The 18,365-nt window shown below is 39.0% G+C and overlaps 2 protein-coding genes and 1 pseudogene across 6 annotated transcripts; 2 read left to right on the forward strand and 1 right to left on the reverse strand.

Moving 5' to 3' along the window:
• Positions 1–521: 521 nt before the first annotated feature.
• On the forward strand, positions 522–3,984 carry LOC127986438 (RNA-binding protein lark). Of its 2 annotated transcripts, none has more exons than XM_052588698.1 (2): positions 522–661; positions 1,585–3,984. In XM_052588698.1, the coding sequence occupies exon 2, from the start codon at positions 1,666–1,668 to the stop codon at positions 2,662–2,664; it is 999 nt and encodes a 332-aa protein (XP_052444658.1). In that variant the 5' UTR covers positions 522–661; positions 1,585–1,665; the 3' UTR covers positions 2,665–3,984. The 2 variants fall into 2 exon arrangements, with proteins under 2 accessions (XP_052444658.1, XP_052444659.1); XM_052588699.1 differs by lacking the exon at positions 522–661 and adding an exon at positions 699–717.
• A 153-nt stretch (positions 3,985–4,137) lies between these two features.
• LOC127986439 (uncharacterized oxidoreductase YtbE-like) lies at positions 4,138–7,947 on the forward strand (annotated as a pseudogene).
• A 335-nt stretch (positions 7,948–8,282) lies between these two features.
• LOC127986440 (bcl2-associated agonist of cell death) lies at positions 8,283–10,556 on the reverse strand. 4 transcript variants are annotated; one of them, XM_052588703.1, is made up of 4 exons: positions 10,050–10,556; positions 9,773–9,910; positions 9,430–9,656; positions 8,283–9,344 (listed from the first exon to the last, which is right to left on the reverse strand). In XM_052588703.1, exons 2-4 carry the CDS (start codon positions 9,900–9,902, stop codon positions 9,258–9,260), a joined length of 444 nt encoding a protein of 147 aa, XP_052444663.1. In that variant the 5' UTR covers positions 9,903–9,910; positions 10,050–10,556; the 3' UTR covers positions 8,283–9,257. The 4 variants fall into 4 exon arrangements, with proteins under 4 accessions (XP_052444663.1, XP_052444660.1, XP_052444661.1 ...); XM_052588700.1 differs by having other exon boundaries at positions 8,283–9,347; positions 9,773–9,916; positions 10,050–10,520; XM_052588701.1 differs by having other exon boundaries at positions 8,283–9,347; positions 10,050–10,518.
• Positions 10,557–18,365: the final 7,809 nt, after the last annotated feature.

Consider the following 18,365-nt stretch of genomic DNA (forward strand, 5'->3'; position numbering starts at 1 on the left):
ATGACTCCTTTATTTTTATTATAAATTATTTTTTATTATATATTATATATATATATATATATATAATGTCACCAAAGCAACCCAGCTGCAGTTTGATATTAATTTGAATGCAGGATTTAAAAAAAAAATTATGAAGAGTTATGTTTTTGCAAATGTAAATAGCTGGGCTGTGTAAATGTATGTCTAGTTCAAATAATTAGCATACTGTTATAGCTGACAAGAACAATCAGAGGAAGGAAAGAAAAAATGACACGGGATGTAACCTATGGATGCAACCTCTGTCATGTGCACATCTGGGGTAGTTATTTCAGACTCTCGAACGAATCGTTTTTTTCCAATCGGATCATAGATCACACTGTTTTTGAGTAATTGGGGCGAAAAGTAAGTTGCTATATGAATATCCAAATAACAAATGTTAAACTATGTAAATTTTGCTACACTACAAAGGGACCGCGGAGCGCGCGTTGACGTAGTCACGCGATTACGTAACATATGAATCATTTGAGCCTGCTCGAAAGAACCGGTTCGCAGAAATGAATCGGACATTCTATCACTAACTGGGATCGAAAGGTAGGAGGCGCCAACTCTCAGTTGAACGCTTGTGTGACCCTCCCCCATCCCCCTAAACGAGGCACTGACGCCCAAGTCCTCGGTTTTAAAGGTAGGTTTTAAAGATTACACTTAGAGACTTCAAATCGTTTTCTTCGTATTTTACCCGTAAGTTATAAATACGGTACGACCGTTTGAATAGTCATAATGCAGAAAATGTATCCACTCCCTTGTTGTCCGATAGTCTCTTTCATAGCTCTTTACTGAACCTGTGCCTCGCGTGAACCGAGAATATTGCATTGCAACTAATCGCGCTGATTTGTTTTACAATGTTATATTAGTTTCTTAGCGATTTCTACAGGGTTGTAAATGTCTGTGAAGTCAAAATAATTTATTTACTTCCTCAGTCTGGCGCGAATAGATGCTAGCGTTAGCATGATAGCTTTAGCCATTGCATGATTGATATGCAGATAATATTTTGCTACATTAGATAACAGATAAACTCTTTTCATCGGGTTTTCAACACAATTCGAGTTGACTACATAATAAGATAAAAAGACTGTGAACCAGAAAGTGTCTGAGTTGAAACCACTAACGTTAGGCTCTCATTATTACGCGTTATCCGAAATAGTAGACTCTGAATGGTCAATCACGTTCAGAAGTGTTTTTGTAGCTTGGTGGTGGCTAAACTGTATCATTTAGCACAGCCAAATAGTAATTATGTAATCATGTCCAATAAAGCCTATATTTTTAAATAAGGACAGTACTTAATTATAGTTACATAAACCCCAACAGAATTATGAGCACCCCAATGTCAGTCAGACTTCATAATCCAGTAATATTAATACAGAGTGTGACTTGTATTCCTATAATTAAAGTATCTACTGTTATCAAATTCTAGTGAAAAAAATAGTACTGGTAGCATGGAAGTTGTGGTTTGTCCTGTGTGTGATGCATTTGAAGTTCTTGGAAAAGGTGATTTGCATATATTTTGCCTGTTTATTTGACTTTTTTTTTTTTTTTTTTTTTTTTTAGGAACTTCATCGTTCGATACTTTGCACTTGAGAATCAACCAAAGACGGATCCCAAAACGCACTGCTGCTCTTCCTCTCCAAAATGGTGAAGATATTTGTTGGCAATGTAGCTTCAGCGACCACAGAAGACGAGCTCCGTGCTTTGTTTGAGAAGTACGGTGCCGTGTCCGACTGTGACATTCTGAAAAACTATGGCTTCGTGCACATGGATGAGGAAGAGGCGGCGCAGAAAGCCGTCTCCGCTTTGCACAAGCACGAGGTCAACGGCTCCCGTATCACTGTCGAGTACGCCACCACCAAGGTACGCAATGCCACCAAGATCTACGTGGGCAATGTTCCCGAAGGCGTCACAGCTGGCAAAATCAAGGAGCTCTTCCAGCCATTCGGCAAGGTGGTGGAGTGCGATATTGTGAAGAATTATGCATTTGTTCACATGCAGAGGGAAAGCGAGGCTCTGGAGGCCATTTCAAAGCTAAACCACTCCAGATTGGAGGGCCAAAAGATCTTTGTGTCCCTCTCACGCAGTAACCCATCCAGAAATGACAGAGGGGAGGACTATTTTCCTCCTCCGCCACCGCATCACTATCCACCTCACCCACACCACCATCCTCACTTTCTCCCCCCACGCCCGCCGCCCCGTGAATACTATCCACCTCGTGGCCGACTTCCACCCCCTCCTCTCCCACCGCCACCACCCCGCGCCTACTATGAGCGCGATGTGTACGAGAGGGGCCTCCGCCACGACCCGTATGCCGACCCATCCCCGCGTTTTTATGATCGGGATCCATACGACCGGCGCATTCCGCCCCCTCCGCGGCCGGTCACGCCTCCTCTTGCCAGTCGCTACTACCGTGAGCGCAGTCCTCTTGGCGGTCGTCGCTCTCTACTGCCTCCGCCTCCCCCTCCACCCTCTTCTGCCGGCTTTGCCCGGGGTTTTGCCCGCAATGGTGCAAGCTCTGCGCCCCCTCCACATACCGCCGCTCCTTCCTCCCACTATCAGCGCTACACTCTCAGCCCAGGCTTTGATAAGGATGATTATTTGGAGGACAAGTACAGCAATGGCTTCACCCGTAGCTACTAAGCATTGAAGTTTGTCCGTCCCCTTATTTTCGAGGAGCTGAGTAATCTAAGAGGAGCTTACCATCAGGGAGTTAGGGGTGATTTTTTTTTTTTTTTTTTTTTAATATTCTGTGATAGTTGTAACGATTTTAGATATAACGGGTCAATCAGCTAATACTGTACTCATTTAACTAATACATTTTACCTCCGCCCGATGAAGGAACAGCAAATAGGAAATTAAATAGACATTAATATTTATAGCATGTTATGTTGTATTATATTTGTCAGGCATATCGGTTTGTTTTTTTCTTAAAATAATTGTTCGTTATGTGTTTTTTTTTTTTTTTTTACTCACAATTAATTTTAATCTAGCACGCACTTCAAAAATACAATAGATCGCTTGAATATATGTACATATATTTTTTGCATTGATATTTCAACATGCACCCAACAGGAAATGAGTCGTATTGAATGTTTACTTTTTTCTTCTTTTTGGTATTTAACAATATTAAAGTATTTTGCACGAGTCAGAGAATTAATTTAGAGGTAATTTGACCAAATTTTATACTTTTTTGTTTGTTTGTTTGTTTTTAATTTATTTTTTCAAATTTAATCTCATCGCTTGTCTACCTTGGACTAGGCAAATGAACTTGCTATGGTGTTGTTAGAAGTAATGTTGGATGTAAGTGAGACCAGTGGGAAGGAACCGAGAGGAAATGGTAATAGAGGTTGTTGTGGGCGGAGCTGTGTGCTAACTGACTGATCAACCAATCACATCCTACCGGCTAACCGAGCACATCGCATCTGCCAGCCGTTCAACTTTCGGATCCGCTGCCGCATCCTAGGATAAAGCACCACCGGTCAAAGCAAGTGACCGACCGACCAGCCGCCGACCGCATAATAAATTAAAAAACAACACTGAATCATTAGTGCAATATCTACACTGTACTTCCAAATCTCGTTGTATTAGACAAACAGCTGATTTGCAGACTCCGCAGACTCAGAGAAAGTTTTTAAAGATTACCAAGACTTATTTTGACATCACATCATAATGGACGTGCTTTTGATTGAAAATATTATTAAATACTCCACATTGTTTCCTGTCCTACTTGTACTACTGCTGTTTGCCTATTGTTAGCGTACACTTCTGTTTAAAATGTACGTTTGTAAAAAGCCTGTTTTCTCGACTGTTTATCCGAAACCGCTCTCTTTATCCTATTGTCCACCCGAGCAGGTTCGAAACTTATGCTTGTCTTGATTTAAACCTATGAAAACAGATTCTTGTTCTACCAGTCGCTGTCATCTTGCCGCCTGAATAAAAAATCGACTGACTTAGACGTAACGTTTTCATGTCCCTCGTTTTTAATTGAGTCTCTTTAATCTCTACCTCATGTCTCAGTCGCTCACGTTGTCATTCGTATGACAGTAATGTCCTTTGGCTTGATAACTTCTATATTAAAGGGACACATAGATTCGTATAAAAACTGCACTTTCCGCTTGAACCCTTTATATGAAGGCCAAAGGCATTCATTTAAACCTCAGTAGATTCCAGTCACTTAATCTTTTTGCTCCACAATGATCCCTGGCCAAGATGAATGAATGTATGATGCTCTGTTTCGAATTACTATGAGCTTGTGGCTCATCTGGATGGGTGAGTTAAAAGTGAAGGTAAGTAGCATTTCAAGCTAGATTGTTTTGACTTTTGTTCTTGTCACGTTGCACGTTATTGTATGTATCTGTGTGCTAGTAGAGCCTGTGTCTTGTTTTTTTCACTGGGGATATTATTAGAACAGTCACATACTGTTCCTGAAACACTTCATCCGCATAGTCAGTGCAGTTGTTTCATGATGTCCGTCAAGTGTTAATAAAGTGTGATTTACCTCTTCTCCTCACAGCCTTTCAGTAGAGCTGCACTGACACAAGTCTGTCCTCTGCTGTCATCTCTTTTATTAGAAGCTCTTTCAAAAGGAGAAACAGATTTACACTTCATAAACTATACTTTTATGTTACTTCCCTTTCTTCTGCTATATGCCTCATTTGAAGTACTCCAGTCACCAGCTTGTGACTTCTCATACACGTGTTTCTAATGGGAATGATGAATGTTTACTTAATTTTACTTGGATTTAGTGAATAAAAGCAACTTTAAATTCCTAGGTTTCATTTGCTGCCTTACGCTTAGCATTTCTAATGATCAATTAAAGAACAATGTGAATTCAAAATAAGTAATGCCAATATTAGGTAACGAACTTCCAGAAAATGTCATGTCAAATCAAGATTGTAGGGTAGTGAAAGTAAAATCTAATCAGAAGTACAAGATAATAGAAATATGTAGACATTAAGGTATTGGTCAGGAAACTCGTTTGTCACTGTGATTTAATATTGGTATATTTAAGTACTAACTTTTTTTTTTATTATTATACTTTGTCCCAATATATTTAGAGTACATTTTAAATTTCATTTCTAAATGTTTGTTGTACATTAATGTCAATGTTTGTCTCCATCATTATAATATTTGAGTTATGCAAAGCCTTTTTTTTTTATTGAAATTGTCCTTGTTCCTTCCAACTGTTATGCTGTAAAATAAATAACGATTGACTAGAATTGTTGCATTGATCACCATCCTTTTAACATGAGTGTTACTCTATAAATTACAAACGTCTAAAGAATCTTGGGTTAAAATTATTCAGTGATTTAACATTTAACTGCTAATTATTTGAAAGGCAATAGCCATCTATTTATAACTGAAAAAGTTATTTATTAATAACCACTAATCTGAATATTGTGGTGCAAGGTCCTCCTCCTACAGTTGTAATGAGGTAAAATAGCATATATATTTTTTTCTTAGAAAGTTGTTAGCTTTTTTTCTTAGACATTTATAGCACACGTTTTATAAGAATGACCCATATAAAAATGAACATGAAATTAATATGATTTCAGTCTGATATATAATTTCAAACAAGACCATGTGTAAAGCCTTGGTTTTGAGCAGGATGTCCTGTGACAGCAGCTCAGATGTGCAGTTTTGGGAGGTGAGGACTTTATATGCTTTATCTGGTCTATTAGTACACAGAAGAGCAATATAAGAAGTTCATAGATTCAGAATTATAACATTCATAGAACACCGAAATTACCCAAAAGAAATGCACAATCTCTAGGGGTCTAATGGGGAATCTTCTCGCCTTTAGACAGCGTTAACATAATCTAAGCTGTATATAATTTAGGAATACAATATACACAATGTATAGTATCTTACAATAGAAATAACTTTTCACATTGTGCTTTAATGCTCACTAATGCTCATCTCCATGTGTTTCTCATATCTGTGAATAAAGGCAACATGATGGTTATTTAATCCTTTTCCTGTGTCGTGGATTTGTTTACCTCATTGCACAGCTATTTTCTGCAGTTCTGTAATCGTCTCTACCCTCATATTCCCCGAACACACACACACGAGACGAGTAGCTGATCATTCCTATACCACCGCGTCAATAAAAGCGCCCTCCGCTGCCCGACAAGAAATCCTGCATCCATCATCTCATTTCAGGAAAGAGTCCCAGCGGATGTACGGCGTCACGTGCTCTAAGAGGACGCGGATGCTGTCGCAATTTGGCGCGCTTTTTGTTTGAATTTGTACATGGTTCTTACTCTCCAGTCAGCTCTTTTACGTGCGTGAGTATAAACTTTGAATAACTTAAAACAAAGTTACTAGTACATGTAGCAATACGCATCATTCACTGATCACATTTCTAAGATTCTCATTATATAACTTTTACGTATGCGTGATTATCATTATTTAATATAAAGCGGCTAATGGAGAGAGAATATCTAACGTTATATTCTTAAGATCAAGTGGTGAGCTATTAACCCTAATGACTTTAAGCAGAGTTGGTCGTCAAAGATTAGCAAATTTAAACTTAAATTCATTAGCAAGCCAAAACAAAGTTAGGAAAATAAATAAATCTACCTTCTCAGAATTTAACTACAAACCACAAGCTACAAGTTATTGATCTTATTGTGTAAAATTAATCCGTGTGTGTGTGTGTATAATTATTATTATTATTTATTTATTTTTCCCATAATTTCCAATAAAATGTTATAACTCATTTATTTAGAGGAGCAATAGACTTATTAATCTTAAACTCTGTTCCTTTCTTGCAGTTCAACCAATAAACAGAACCAAGAAATAACCCATCCTGCCTTTTATCTTTTTCAATAATCTATGTCCCTCAAACACACAATACAGAAGAAAAGGTTTGATACTTTCTACATTGTGACTTTAATGTAATGCCAACCAAGTAATTTTAAGAATTTCTTAAAAAAATAATAATAATTTTTTGTGTTTTTCAGTGCTGAATTTTTTGTAGTATTATAAAAATGATAGTACCATCTGTAACCTTGATGTCAGGAGTGCAGATGCCACTTTTGGGTTTGGGCACATACAAGCTCCAGGACTGTGAGCAGCTGAAAAAATCTGTCAGTTCTGCACTTCAAGCTGGATACAGAGCCTTTGACACAGGTGCAGTTTATTGAAATGAGGCACTTCTAGGGCAAGTCCTCAAAGAGCTGCTGCCAAAGTATGGCCTAAGCCGTGAAGATGTGTTCATTATCAGCAAGCTTGCCCCATTAGACCATGGGCCGAGGGCAAAGGAAGGCTGCCTGCGGAGTCTGGAGCAACTAGACTGTGAATACATCGACCTCTATCTAGTGCACTGGCCTGGGGTGGAGGGTCTTGACCCAGGGGATTCTCGTCATTCAGAGTATCGAGCGCAAAGCTGGGCGGCCCTAGAGGAGTTCTATGCCAGCGGGCGATTCAAGGCCATAGGGGTTTCAAACTACACTGCAAAGCACATTATGGAGCTGCTCACGAGTTGCCGCGTCCCCCCAGCGGTTCTTCAGATTGAGTGTCATCCGAAGCTGATCCAGAGGGAACTGAGGGAATTATGCATGGAGACAGGCATTCACTTTCAGGCCTACTCTTCGCTGGGTAAAGGAGCTCTCCTGAGGGAGCCTGAGGTAATGGATATAGTGAGGAGCTGTGGTCGGACCCCTGCCCAGGTTCTACTGAGGTGGGCTGTGCAGCAAGGCATCTCCGTTCTGCCTCGGTCCTCGCAGCCGTGCAGAGTGCAGGAGAATGCACAGGTGTTTGACTTCCAGCTAAGTGAGATGGATATAATGAGGCTGGATGCCTTGAACTGTGGAACAAGGTTTTGTAAACGAGACTCTAGCAAAATAGCTTAAGCCTGAAGATATGACAATCTCTATTCTGGTTCCAAGGCAAAATAAATGTAAAATTCAGCAAACTGAATTATCACTGTAAATAGATTCAATGATGTGATTGTGATGCTTGCTTTAGTAGTATTAAAAAAAAAAAAAAAAATTGTACATGCAATGACTTGAATACACCATTGATGAGCATGTGAATTATTATTATTATAGTTTTTTATTAAAAGTCAAAATAGGATGATAAGATGTATTTTTATGCAAAGTTAACCCCTTTATGACCGTGCATGGTTAATTCAGGTTGTAGAAGGTGGTGACACACCAAAAAGTAATATTTGAATTAATATCAACCCAGCCCCCAAAAGATTAATACAAAGTCACATTGACCAAATAACAACGCTAAAATAATTTTACACTAAATTCAGCCAGAAAATCTTTTATTTTGACCACAAAATTATAGAAAAAAGATAAAAACTTGTGATTGTTTTAAAAAGTATTAAAACAGTTCATCCATTACTCAATCTACGTTGACGAGTATAAATATGTACAAGGAGCGTGAAAAAAGGAATGAAAGTATCATCAAGGCTGATAGTACAGAAACAGAACTTGTGCTGTTCATCTGCACATACGATTGGCAAAAATTGAATGTTGTTTTACATACAAGACCAGCAGATGGAATATAAAAAGAAAAAATCCAATAGAGACTACAGACAACTCTACAATCAAGAAATATGCACATGAAAGGCAGTGAGAAATTGTTTTCCTGGTGACATACCCAAGTATAGTCAGCATAAAAAGAGATGGCAGAACAACTGATTTCATCCAATCTTACTTCACCACAACAGTTTGGCATTAAAAAACAAACAAACCTGAGATGAAGCAACAAATGAACTGAAAGAACTTTACCCGTATTATTATTACCGTCACTAACCTGTACTTCACAACTTACTTTATCCAGTGTCACAGTCCTTGAATTCTATTTACATTTTGCAAGCAACCGCTCCAGCCTTTAGTACAACAAAACACACACCTATATGTCCATCTATAAAATACATCTTAGAACACATTTCTTTGTCAAATATGAATTTAATACATATCAATAAATAGTTTTTAAATAGAGTTTCATTTTTTTGAATCAGAATATAGAAAGATTGTCCAATGAACTGGTATATTTTAGAAGAGATTGTCCCCCTTAAGATTGTCAAATTGAATTAACACTGACAATTCCTTTAATTAAATGTACATTATAGCAGACGTTATACCATTCTCTCAGATTGGTTTTGTACTAGCTTCAGCACATTGGTTGACAAAAAGGCCATGATGGTGATCAGACCAGCCTTCATCTGAGAGCAGCTCTCTGGTAACTGTTATTATGGTGTTTAAAGCAAGACAACTTTATTCTCTGCCCTCCTCTTCTTTGGGACTCCAGAGGAACGAGAACCATCCTCGGTAGCTCTGTTTCTGGCTGTTCGCTCTTTTGACCTCCTAGGAACAATGAAACCACTTAATACTAAGTCTACAGTCTATTAAATAGAAATGCATTCAGTGTACCATATAGCAAGCTCACCCCTTTGTCGAGCCATGTGTCAAATTCATCGCTCATTCTCCTCAGCTGTCGCCCGTACTTCTTTGCTTTCCACAGCGCAGCAGGAGCAGATTGAGAACGACCTCTGAATGAAAGTCCATCTCTGGTTCCTCCGTTCTCCTCCGCCACTGCTCCATCCTGAGGCTCTGCTTCCTGCCAGCGGATGACCGTATACACCTGAGACTCCGAATAGAGCCGCACACGCCCTGCTAAAGCATGTCGTCACATGGTAACAGAAACATTCGTTAAATCTAGGTCAATCTATGATGCATATCCTGAAACTCTGACCTGTTTAATGGCTAGTGTGGTTCTCGGAGGTTCTCACCTTGAGGAGAAATGTTTGGCAAGGGTTGATCCTGATGTTGTCCTTGGTTTCTGATTGTCTCTTCTCTTCCTTTCTTTTTGTTATTCCAGGTGCTGGAATCATCTTGATGGTCATGTAATGTGTTATCCATTGTAAGTCCTGGTGCTGAGAGAATAGTATGATATTAATATTGCAATTTAAAGGGGATAAAACAATTAATGATCTAATTTTAAGTGGTATTGAATTTCCAGCGTTGACTGTTTGAGACTAGCATTCCCTGGTTTTCCTAAATACGTACCTGTGGCACGCGCTCTGGACGGATTCCAGGACAATAGATATGAATGTGCTCGTCTCAGTTGTCAGTGCTATTCCTAGATGCTATTCCTTATCTCCAGTACGATTAAGAGTAGCTTCTCCAGTTCTCAACATATATTGACTGCCTCATGGCATGTGACACACCCAAACAACAACAATAGCTGTAATTGCTACTTTATATAAGTTTCATATTTCTAAGGTTGAGTCGTGCTCATCTGAAAACGTCGTCGGCCAAAAATAATGGAAAAAAGATCCCGTTTTTCGTGACATTTAGTCGAAGTGATTGTCTTCTCGCCGCAAGCAGTAGAGTGGCAAATTTCCAGTCCGGTTGTTGTTATCGCTACAGTGTGTATGATCTCATTTCGGCTCGGATATTGTTGTTGTCCGTGCTCGTTTACAGTAGCGCTTCACTCTCGGCCAATCAGTGGGCTCTCGGCTTCTTCGATCAGCCAATCGCAGCCCGCTGCTAGGGTGTTTTGCGCGCTCTCTGATATAACGTCACTGTTGCGATAGGCTTTCGCGAGCCTTCACTGTCCCGTGACTTGTTTACCTCATCCGGGCCACAGTCTCGCGGAAGAGGACGCAGCCGCCGCCGCGAGAGAATTTGCAAAAGAAACACTTCGTTTAGATTTGTTTGCATGGAGTGGAGTTCAAAACAGTGCAGTTTAGTTGGTGTTGCTATCCGTGTAATAACATCAGTCTTTGTACAGAGAGTATATGCTTTGTTAAATTATAATTTTAATTTATTTATTATGGAGAGTACTTATTATTGGCATTCACCCTGAATGATTTACTTTTTATTATACAGACTTAATTGAAAATTAAAAATAATTTAAAACTTGTATTCATATATAAAAAGGTAATTTTTTTTATTTTTTATTTCTGTTCAAGAATTGTGGTCAGAATGTGCAATTTCTCAGTTTGAACTGTAGATGGCAGGGGAGATATTCTTCAGGAGTTCGTTATTTCTTCGCTTATGACTCATACCTGCAGAACACAGAAATATAGGTTAATAGGACCCATTACGGTGTAATTTGCTGCATATGTTACATATCTGTGATGTGATCTTTACAAAGTATAACACTGTATGCCCGTGACTGTTGTGTACATGAAGTTCATTTTAATTTTGTAGCTCTAAAAAATTATTGCATGAACAAAATTGAGAAATGGTTGCTTCTGATAAATGTTATTCAAATCCTGTCGTAGACGTACAGCATAAAAGCTCACTTTTTGTGAGTTGGATATTAATATTTGAGTTAGAAGTTTTAGTTCTGTCTTGTTTTTTTTTTTCTTTATGAATGACAGAGTATTGCACTTTTAAAACACAGATGTGCACATCCAAATGAGTGAATTTTATGTAAATACATAAAAATGGGTAAAAACACAATAAATCATGCAGCCAATTTGCCAACTGAATTTGTGAATACAACCTTGCATAGAATTTGAAAAAAAGATAGATAGGTTTTAGAGCTGGCAAAAGATTTAGATAGCAAACACAGCATCCTGGATGGACACATGTTTGAGATCCCTGCAGAGTAAAAATGAAGGGTCCTACTACTGTTTATTATATTGTTTTTACTGTTGTAATTATTTTTGTGTTTTCATTGCAGTGATAATGCTGCAATAAATAAATGTTAAATAAAAAAAACTCTTTTAAACCAGGTATGCTGGCTTTAGCTGGTTTGAGGTGGTCTCCAAGCCTGGCCAAGCTGGTCCAGGCATGGCTTAAAAGTTTAAAAGTGCCAACCCCCTATAAAATCAGCCAACCAGGAGAACGAGAAACCAGCGAAGACCAGTGGACCAGTTTTGGCTTTAATTCCACAGCCAGAGACTTTGCCTTCAGGCCATTTTCATTAATGTAAAAACAGAGAAGTGCAGAAATGCTAACTTCTTATTACATACCTAACATGACAAGTGATTCGATAAAACTGCTGCTCACCTTTGGGCCACTCCAGTTATTGTCTGCTAAGTGTCATTATGGAAGCACTGCCACCAGTAGAGGGGTCAGAGGGTACAAACTTGATTTAGCTCTTCTGATGTGCAAGTGTTTTTACACTCTAGCCAAGCCAACGTAATTAGCATTTCTAATATGTCTATGCTACATCAGTGCCAATTTGATAAATTATCGTCCAGTGTTGGCTTGCTCTGTCTCCACTAGTTGTCCTATAGCAAAATGTCCCCTCCCCTCTTTCTGCAGTCCACGCTGCTTTCGCACCCGGTCTCGGTTTTCTGCACAATCCCATTCGCCGAAAAAAGAAACCGAGTGTTCATTTCCATATTACCCTTTCCAGCATACTCAGCCCGTCTCCTCTCCTCCACCCGCATGGCCAGGCTGATGCTGATGCGAGCGTGTCGTTAGCATCTTTTCATTCACTCCCTCTGGCTCCACACGTCCATGTGCGGCTCTGATCATTCTCCTTATTCGCTGCCCGTTCCCTTTCTCGTTTCCCTCCAGTGTATAATATAATATCCACTTTTTTCTTTTTTTTTCTTTTTTAAAAAAAGCAAAATTATCAGCACTCTCTATTTTCCCCTAAATTCAATTGCGGGAAGCAGGCTTTTTATTTCATATATTTTTTCTAGTGTTTGGAATGATGTGAATGGGCTGCAGCTGGTGTTACTAAACATCGCGGAGATCTTTCGTCAATCACTTTTTAAAAAAAATTCGAATTCGGTTTTAAGACACGTCTCGTCTTGAACGATAGACGCTCTTGTGTCTCGCCGCGAGATACAGTTTCTTAAATCAGCTTCGCCTCGAGACTTCAACTTGATTGGATTGTGCGTGTTTATGCTCGTTGTTTTCATTGTCTGAACTGTCAAATCAAGAACGCCACAGCTGTACAGCTCGCGCGCATCACCGCTGCTCCGTGGAGACTTGAGCCTCGCGCACCGAGCGCATTCTCACTGTGAATTAAACCGAACTACAGAAGAGCAAGTCAACAGCGAGTGTTGGAGTCCGCCGGAATACACACACAGTCTTTGTAAGTAGCCTACTACGAATTTACTCACCACACCACATTATAATGCAGCTAATACATTATTATACATTTTTACCAACCAGTCGCGAGGTTTAATATACTACACAAACCTAGCGAATCGATTGCAACAAAAGATTTACAGACCTACAGCCTCCATGTTTTCAGGTTACTGGCGGTTCTGTGAAATGAAACTATCACGTTCAGACATACCACATTTATTAGAGATTATATAGACGTTCCTCATTTAAACATAATTTTTTTTTCAGGTGCAAAGTTGCTTGTCAGATTTCTCTCAGCCTATACAGGAGCTACTCAACAAAATGAACCTCTGTTAACCTACGTCTGTCTGTCAGAGCAGGTAAGACTGATTTTACTCATGTATTAAAACGGTTCAATTGAGTTCATATACTTTATGCATATAGCAACAATTCCTTCATAAATGTGTTGTTCTGGCCCTGCATAACTAGTAGTAAGCGCCACATAGTTTTCATACTGGCCGTGAATACTTAGCAGGCACAGTTCTCATGGAAACGCTCTCCTACACTCACTACAGAAGCAGCCCACCTGTTTCAGATAAACATAGAATGTGATAGCAGTGTGCTGTGGTATGTAGGGAAACCCTCAGTTTCCAGATGCTCTGACTTCAGATCAAAAACTGTTCCCATGGGGAGCTTCTTCAAAGAATTGAGACATGTAAAAATAATAATAATAATAAAGTCTTCTGCATTGTGCTGGTTTATTTCTCTCCCACATTGTTTGTGTGAGGTGTAAAAAACTAATTAAAAAACTTTAGATTATTAAAATGTTTTAACAATAAGAAAAAAATGGTTCTTATAAAAACTAATCACTGAAAGGGGTAATTGGTTTTTCCTTGTTTTGTTTTGTTTTTCTTCCCCCGTGGAATTGCAGTGAAAACCCCCATTTGGAACCTTAATTTTTTTTTAAGAGTGTATGGGTGAGGAAATGATGAAGAATTTTTATTTTTGGATCATCTATCCTTGTAACATATAAGCAAATATAACAGATGGTCAGTTTGACGAACAAGCTGCATTTGGCAGACCTGCACTCATATGCCACAATATCCTCACTAGGGAGATCAATTATGGCTATAATTTAGTTAGTTATATAATTATACTGCATCAAAACAGATTGTAGGTAAAAGAAACTCCTGCAGCTTGCATTTCAAATCAGTCGCGTCCATTTTCACTTTAGTTGATGGCATGAAATAGTCTGAAATATCTATTTTTAATCCTGAATCATATAGTATGTCATTAGCAATGCCCGTGGTCTATACATCATGTGACTATTAGTGCCACATTTATCGTGTTTGCTAAAGGCTTGATTTAGTTTTGTTCCCACAATTCATAGTCTAGTATGACTGATGCCGTCTAGTTGTAAACTGCTATGTGTTCTCCTCTTGGTTTCACTGGCATTATTTCTTTTCCCCTAATGCCAGGAACCATTACTCACAGTTTGAGCTAATCTTAATGTTTCTGGCGAACTGAAAATAATCCCACTCTTGCTAAAGGCGGAATTCAGAAAGTGGTTTGTTTCCACTGCTGCTGCTTCTTTCATTATGTGGCGTGTCGGAATATCTGTACATCCTCTTGCTCTGAAAGCTCCGGAAGACGTGAATTATGTCGGCCAAGATTTAAAAGACTAATTTTGTTACAAGCATGAGCTTCCATATGATTGTAAAGCCAGCAAGTCTGTCCAGGGAGCTCCATATGTGGCATAAGAATTCTGGGTATAACTGTGTGCAAAACATCCAGAAAATTGGAGGGTTAAACCTTTTTTGTGCAGGCTTAGAGTTCCGTTTCTAAATCTGAGGTTCTTTCAGTGCACTTGTGTTTATGTCTGCCGGTTCTATATGTGTGATCTCTTTAGTATCACCCTCCTCCGTGAGAATCCAAATGGTGTTCTTCTCACCTCCACTTGCAGCTCATCCACCATTATTATCACAGAGGCCCACACTAAAGCCTTTTTATTTTACCCCTAGTCCACAGCTCGTCTGCCCTTACAAATTGTTAGCACTGTAAAATTCAGCCAAGCGAACCATTAAATTATCTCACCCTTCTCGAGTCTCTGCACAATTGAGGTAAGCAAGCTCTGTCAAGCCGTGTTATAGATAATATAAATATTATAAAATATTTTTGCCTGCTTTTCTTAACCCTTAGTCTTTTGAGTTTTTTCCCAGTGTGAATTATTTGTTTGCATAAAGATCTATAGTAAAATGTAGTCAGCTACTTTCTGTCTATACAGGATGCTGCTGCCTTGTTTTCATTTGGTATTAAAGGGTTCATGCACTGCCTCTGTTTTTTTAAAATTATTATTTGTACTGTTCTCTGCTTCGTTTGAATGGGTGTGGCAGATCGTAGAAAAAATAATAATAATAAAAAAAAGTCCACTCTTTCCCAATGTGTGGATCAGAAGGAAGGCGATGCAAAGACATTTTCTTTTTTTTACCACAACTTGGCATTGTACAGCATCTTGTTGTCCTGTTGGTTTCTTCGTACACCTGTGTGTTCACCTCTTTTGTAAATACTATATGTGTGAATTGGTGGGCGGGGCTAAAAAAGCAGCGATGTAGAAGCAGGCGTTGATCTTCTTCTGCGGAGATGGAGTTTAACCACACTATTACATCATAGAGTTGTACATTCTACAAGCTGTCATTTTGGCAAACTGGATTCAGTGTAAGCTGTTTTTAGAGTAATGAGAAGGTTTAGCTTCTGAAACTTACAGGATGTTTTTATAGTACAGTGACCTCTTATATGTCAAAGGATCAAGGGAATTTTGGATTCTTCATTTCATGACACCTTTAAAGGGGGGGTGAACTGCTCATTTTCACTCAATCTCCTGGTAATCTTGAGTACCTATAGAGTAGTACTGAATCCTTCATATCTCCAAAAAGTCTTTAGTTTTATTATATTTATAAGAGAAAAATAGTCTGTGCCGATTTTTTTCGGAAAAACACGAGCCGCTGGAGGCGTGACGTGGGCGGAGCAAAAGAATCACGAGCGCCAGTAGGCTTTTGCGTTGAGAGCGTTTGGAAGTTGTGACATTACCGTGAGGAAAAAAAAAACATCATCCAAAGCAAACCATGGCTAACAGTCAGATTCAGCCGTTTATTTATGATCCAGAATCAGATCCCGAGGCTGAAACTGAACAAGAGCAGCAGCAGCAACGACTACAACAGCATCTCTATGTGGTATGTATTGAAACTGTATATATTTGCTTATGTAACCCCTCTCTCCCGGGTACTTTCTGACGCTCCTCGCACTCGCCCCGAGCGGGGCTCAAACCCAGGTCTCCTCTAACAAGGAGGCTAAATGGCTACAGCCACTAGCGTCTGTTGCTAGTGCGTCTCTTGAGATCGGGGAGGTTTACCTGCACAGCACTAACTCGCTGGCCTCCGTTACACTTAGCGGTTTTGGAAAATGACTTATGTCGTCTTTTTTTTTTTTCTTTAAAGGTGTATAAGGTTTACTTGATGTGCTTACGCGCCGATAGCTAAGTTCACAACACAGAGATATTTGAAGCAGTTTTACTCACCGCCTGCGGTTCCAACACACGATCGTGACCCTTTTTCATTGGGGCTGCATTATCCTTAAGAAATAAACGATATGCAAATCCGGCATCAAACTGGGCCTTGTTTGTAAAACAAGCATCTTCGAAATGCAGGAAACAAACACAAACACTTGCACAACTCCGTCGATGCTCTTTAAAAATAAACTCCGTCCACTGGTCCCTTGATTTTTTTTTTTTGGTAATCTGTGCAGGGTTGTCTTGCCCTTGCAACCAAAAACACACTTCTTTTGTGACATTTCGCTCTCGCTCTGATCAGTGAATGTCTCTGCTCTGCTATACGGGAGCGCGCGCTCTTCCAGCAGAAGTGCCCTTAGGACCCATATAAGGAAATTCCACTCCATCTAACGTCACACAGACCCATATTTGAAAAAAACTTTCCGAAACTTGTGACAAACCAGAGTTTTTTTGGAACAAAAATGACATGATATGCAATCATTATGAGACGCATTGAGAGAAACATGCACCAGACACGAAAAACAGCACACCAAAACAAATGATTCAAGATTCTCTGCATTGTACCAAAACACAATTATCTTTATCCTTTTCTTTGCTTAAGTGCAAGTAAATGTAATGTATTCAGGCAAATAATTGCATGTAATTAAATGAAAATGTATTATAGTTCAAATTTATGCTAAATGAAATTATTTGAACATAACTGGTTTTGTTTGACCCACTTAAGTACATTTTATGTGTAATTCATAATTATCTTTTAAATAAGGTTAATGTGTTGAATGTACACTGTAAAAAGTGATGACATAATCGTTACCTTTAAATTAACTGCATTTTTTTTTCTTTTAAGATTTGAGCACACTTCTGTTTCACTAGGTTTGAGTTACACATATTTATAATTAACATTTTGATTGCCATCTTGTATTATTTTCATGAAGCCCTGCCTGGAATTGTCTTCTCTGGAAACTATGGATGTGATGCTGCCTTAGAATTTGGCTAAACTGAGGTATCTTAGGAGGCAGCATAATTAAGATGACTATATTCTGGAACAACCTTCACATGCATATGATTCCTTAAATTACTTCCTCTGCAGGCATCTTCACAAGTTTTGGAACAGTGCTTATGTGTTATTATGTGGCCATATGGCAGGTTGATTATGGACAGTTCAGAATTGAATGGCCCTTCCCTGTACAAACGAATGCAAAATTGGTTCCTTTTACTATTCAGGGGTGTCTCTTCATACAGGACTCATGCCATGATCAAATTAAATGTCTGAAGACCCCAGAGAAAGAGTTGATGCTGAAAAAGCTATGCAGTGTGAAATATTGCTAATAACCTGTGGCCATGTAGAAAATGTGTACCTGAAGATAACGGAACACCAATTCCCTGTCCAAGTAAAATGACTACAACAACAGTCCTCAAATGTGTTAGAAAAGAACAGTATGGCAAGAATGAATGAGTACATTCATCTTTCTGCATAAGGCTCAAAGAGGTGACCTAGGGGAACAAATCAAGGAGGAAAACAGCTCTACAAAAGAACACTCTTGTCTGTCTCAAATTGTTGATGCCAAAATGTTTGGCAAAAGTGAAATACGGTGTTCCAACAAGAGCACCTCATCCCAGTCAGGTAGCATATCTTGGCTGTACCAAATGGGACTTTTAGTTTTCAGGAGGACACTGATTTTTGGATTTCACCACTAGTTATTTACCAAGGAATAAGAGGGTGTCTGTTCATGGTTAGAAGCTTGAACCACAGATAGTAGTTTACACCTTTATACAGTTTA

Source organism: Carassius gibelio, chromosome B21, assembly GCF_023724105.1.
Source record: "Carassius gibelio isolate Cgi1373 ecotype wild population from Czech Republic chromosome B21, carGib1.2-hapl.c, whole genome shotgun sequence".
Taxonomy (NCBI): Eukaryota; Metazoa; Chordata; class Actinopteri; order Cypriniformes; family Cyprinidae; genus Carassius; species Carassius gibelio.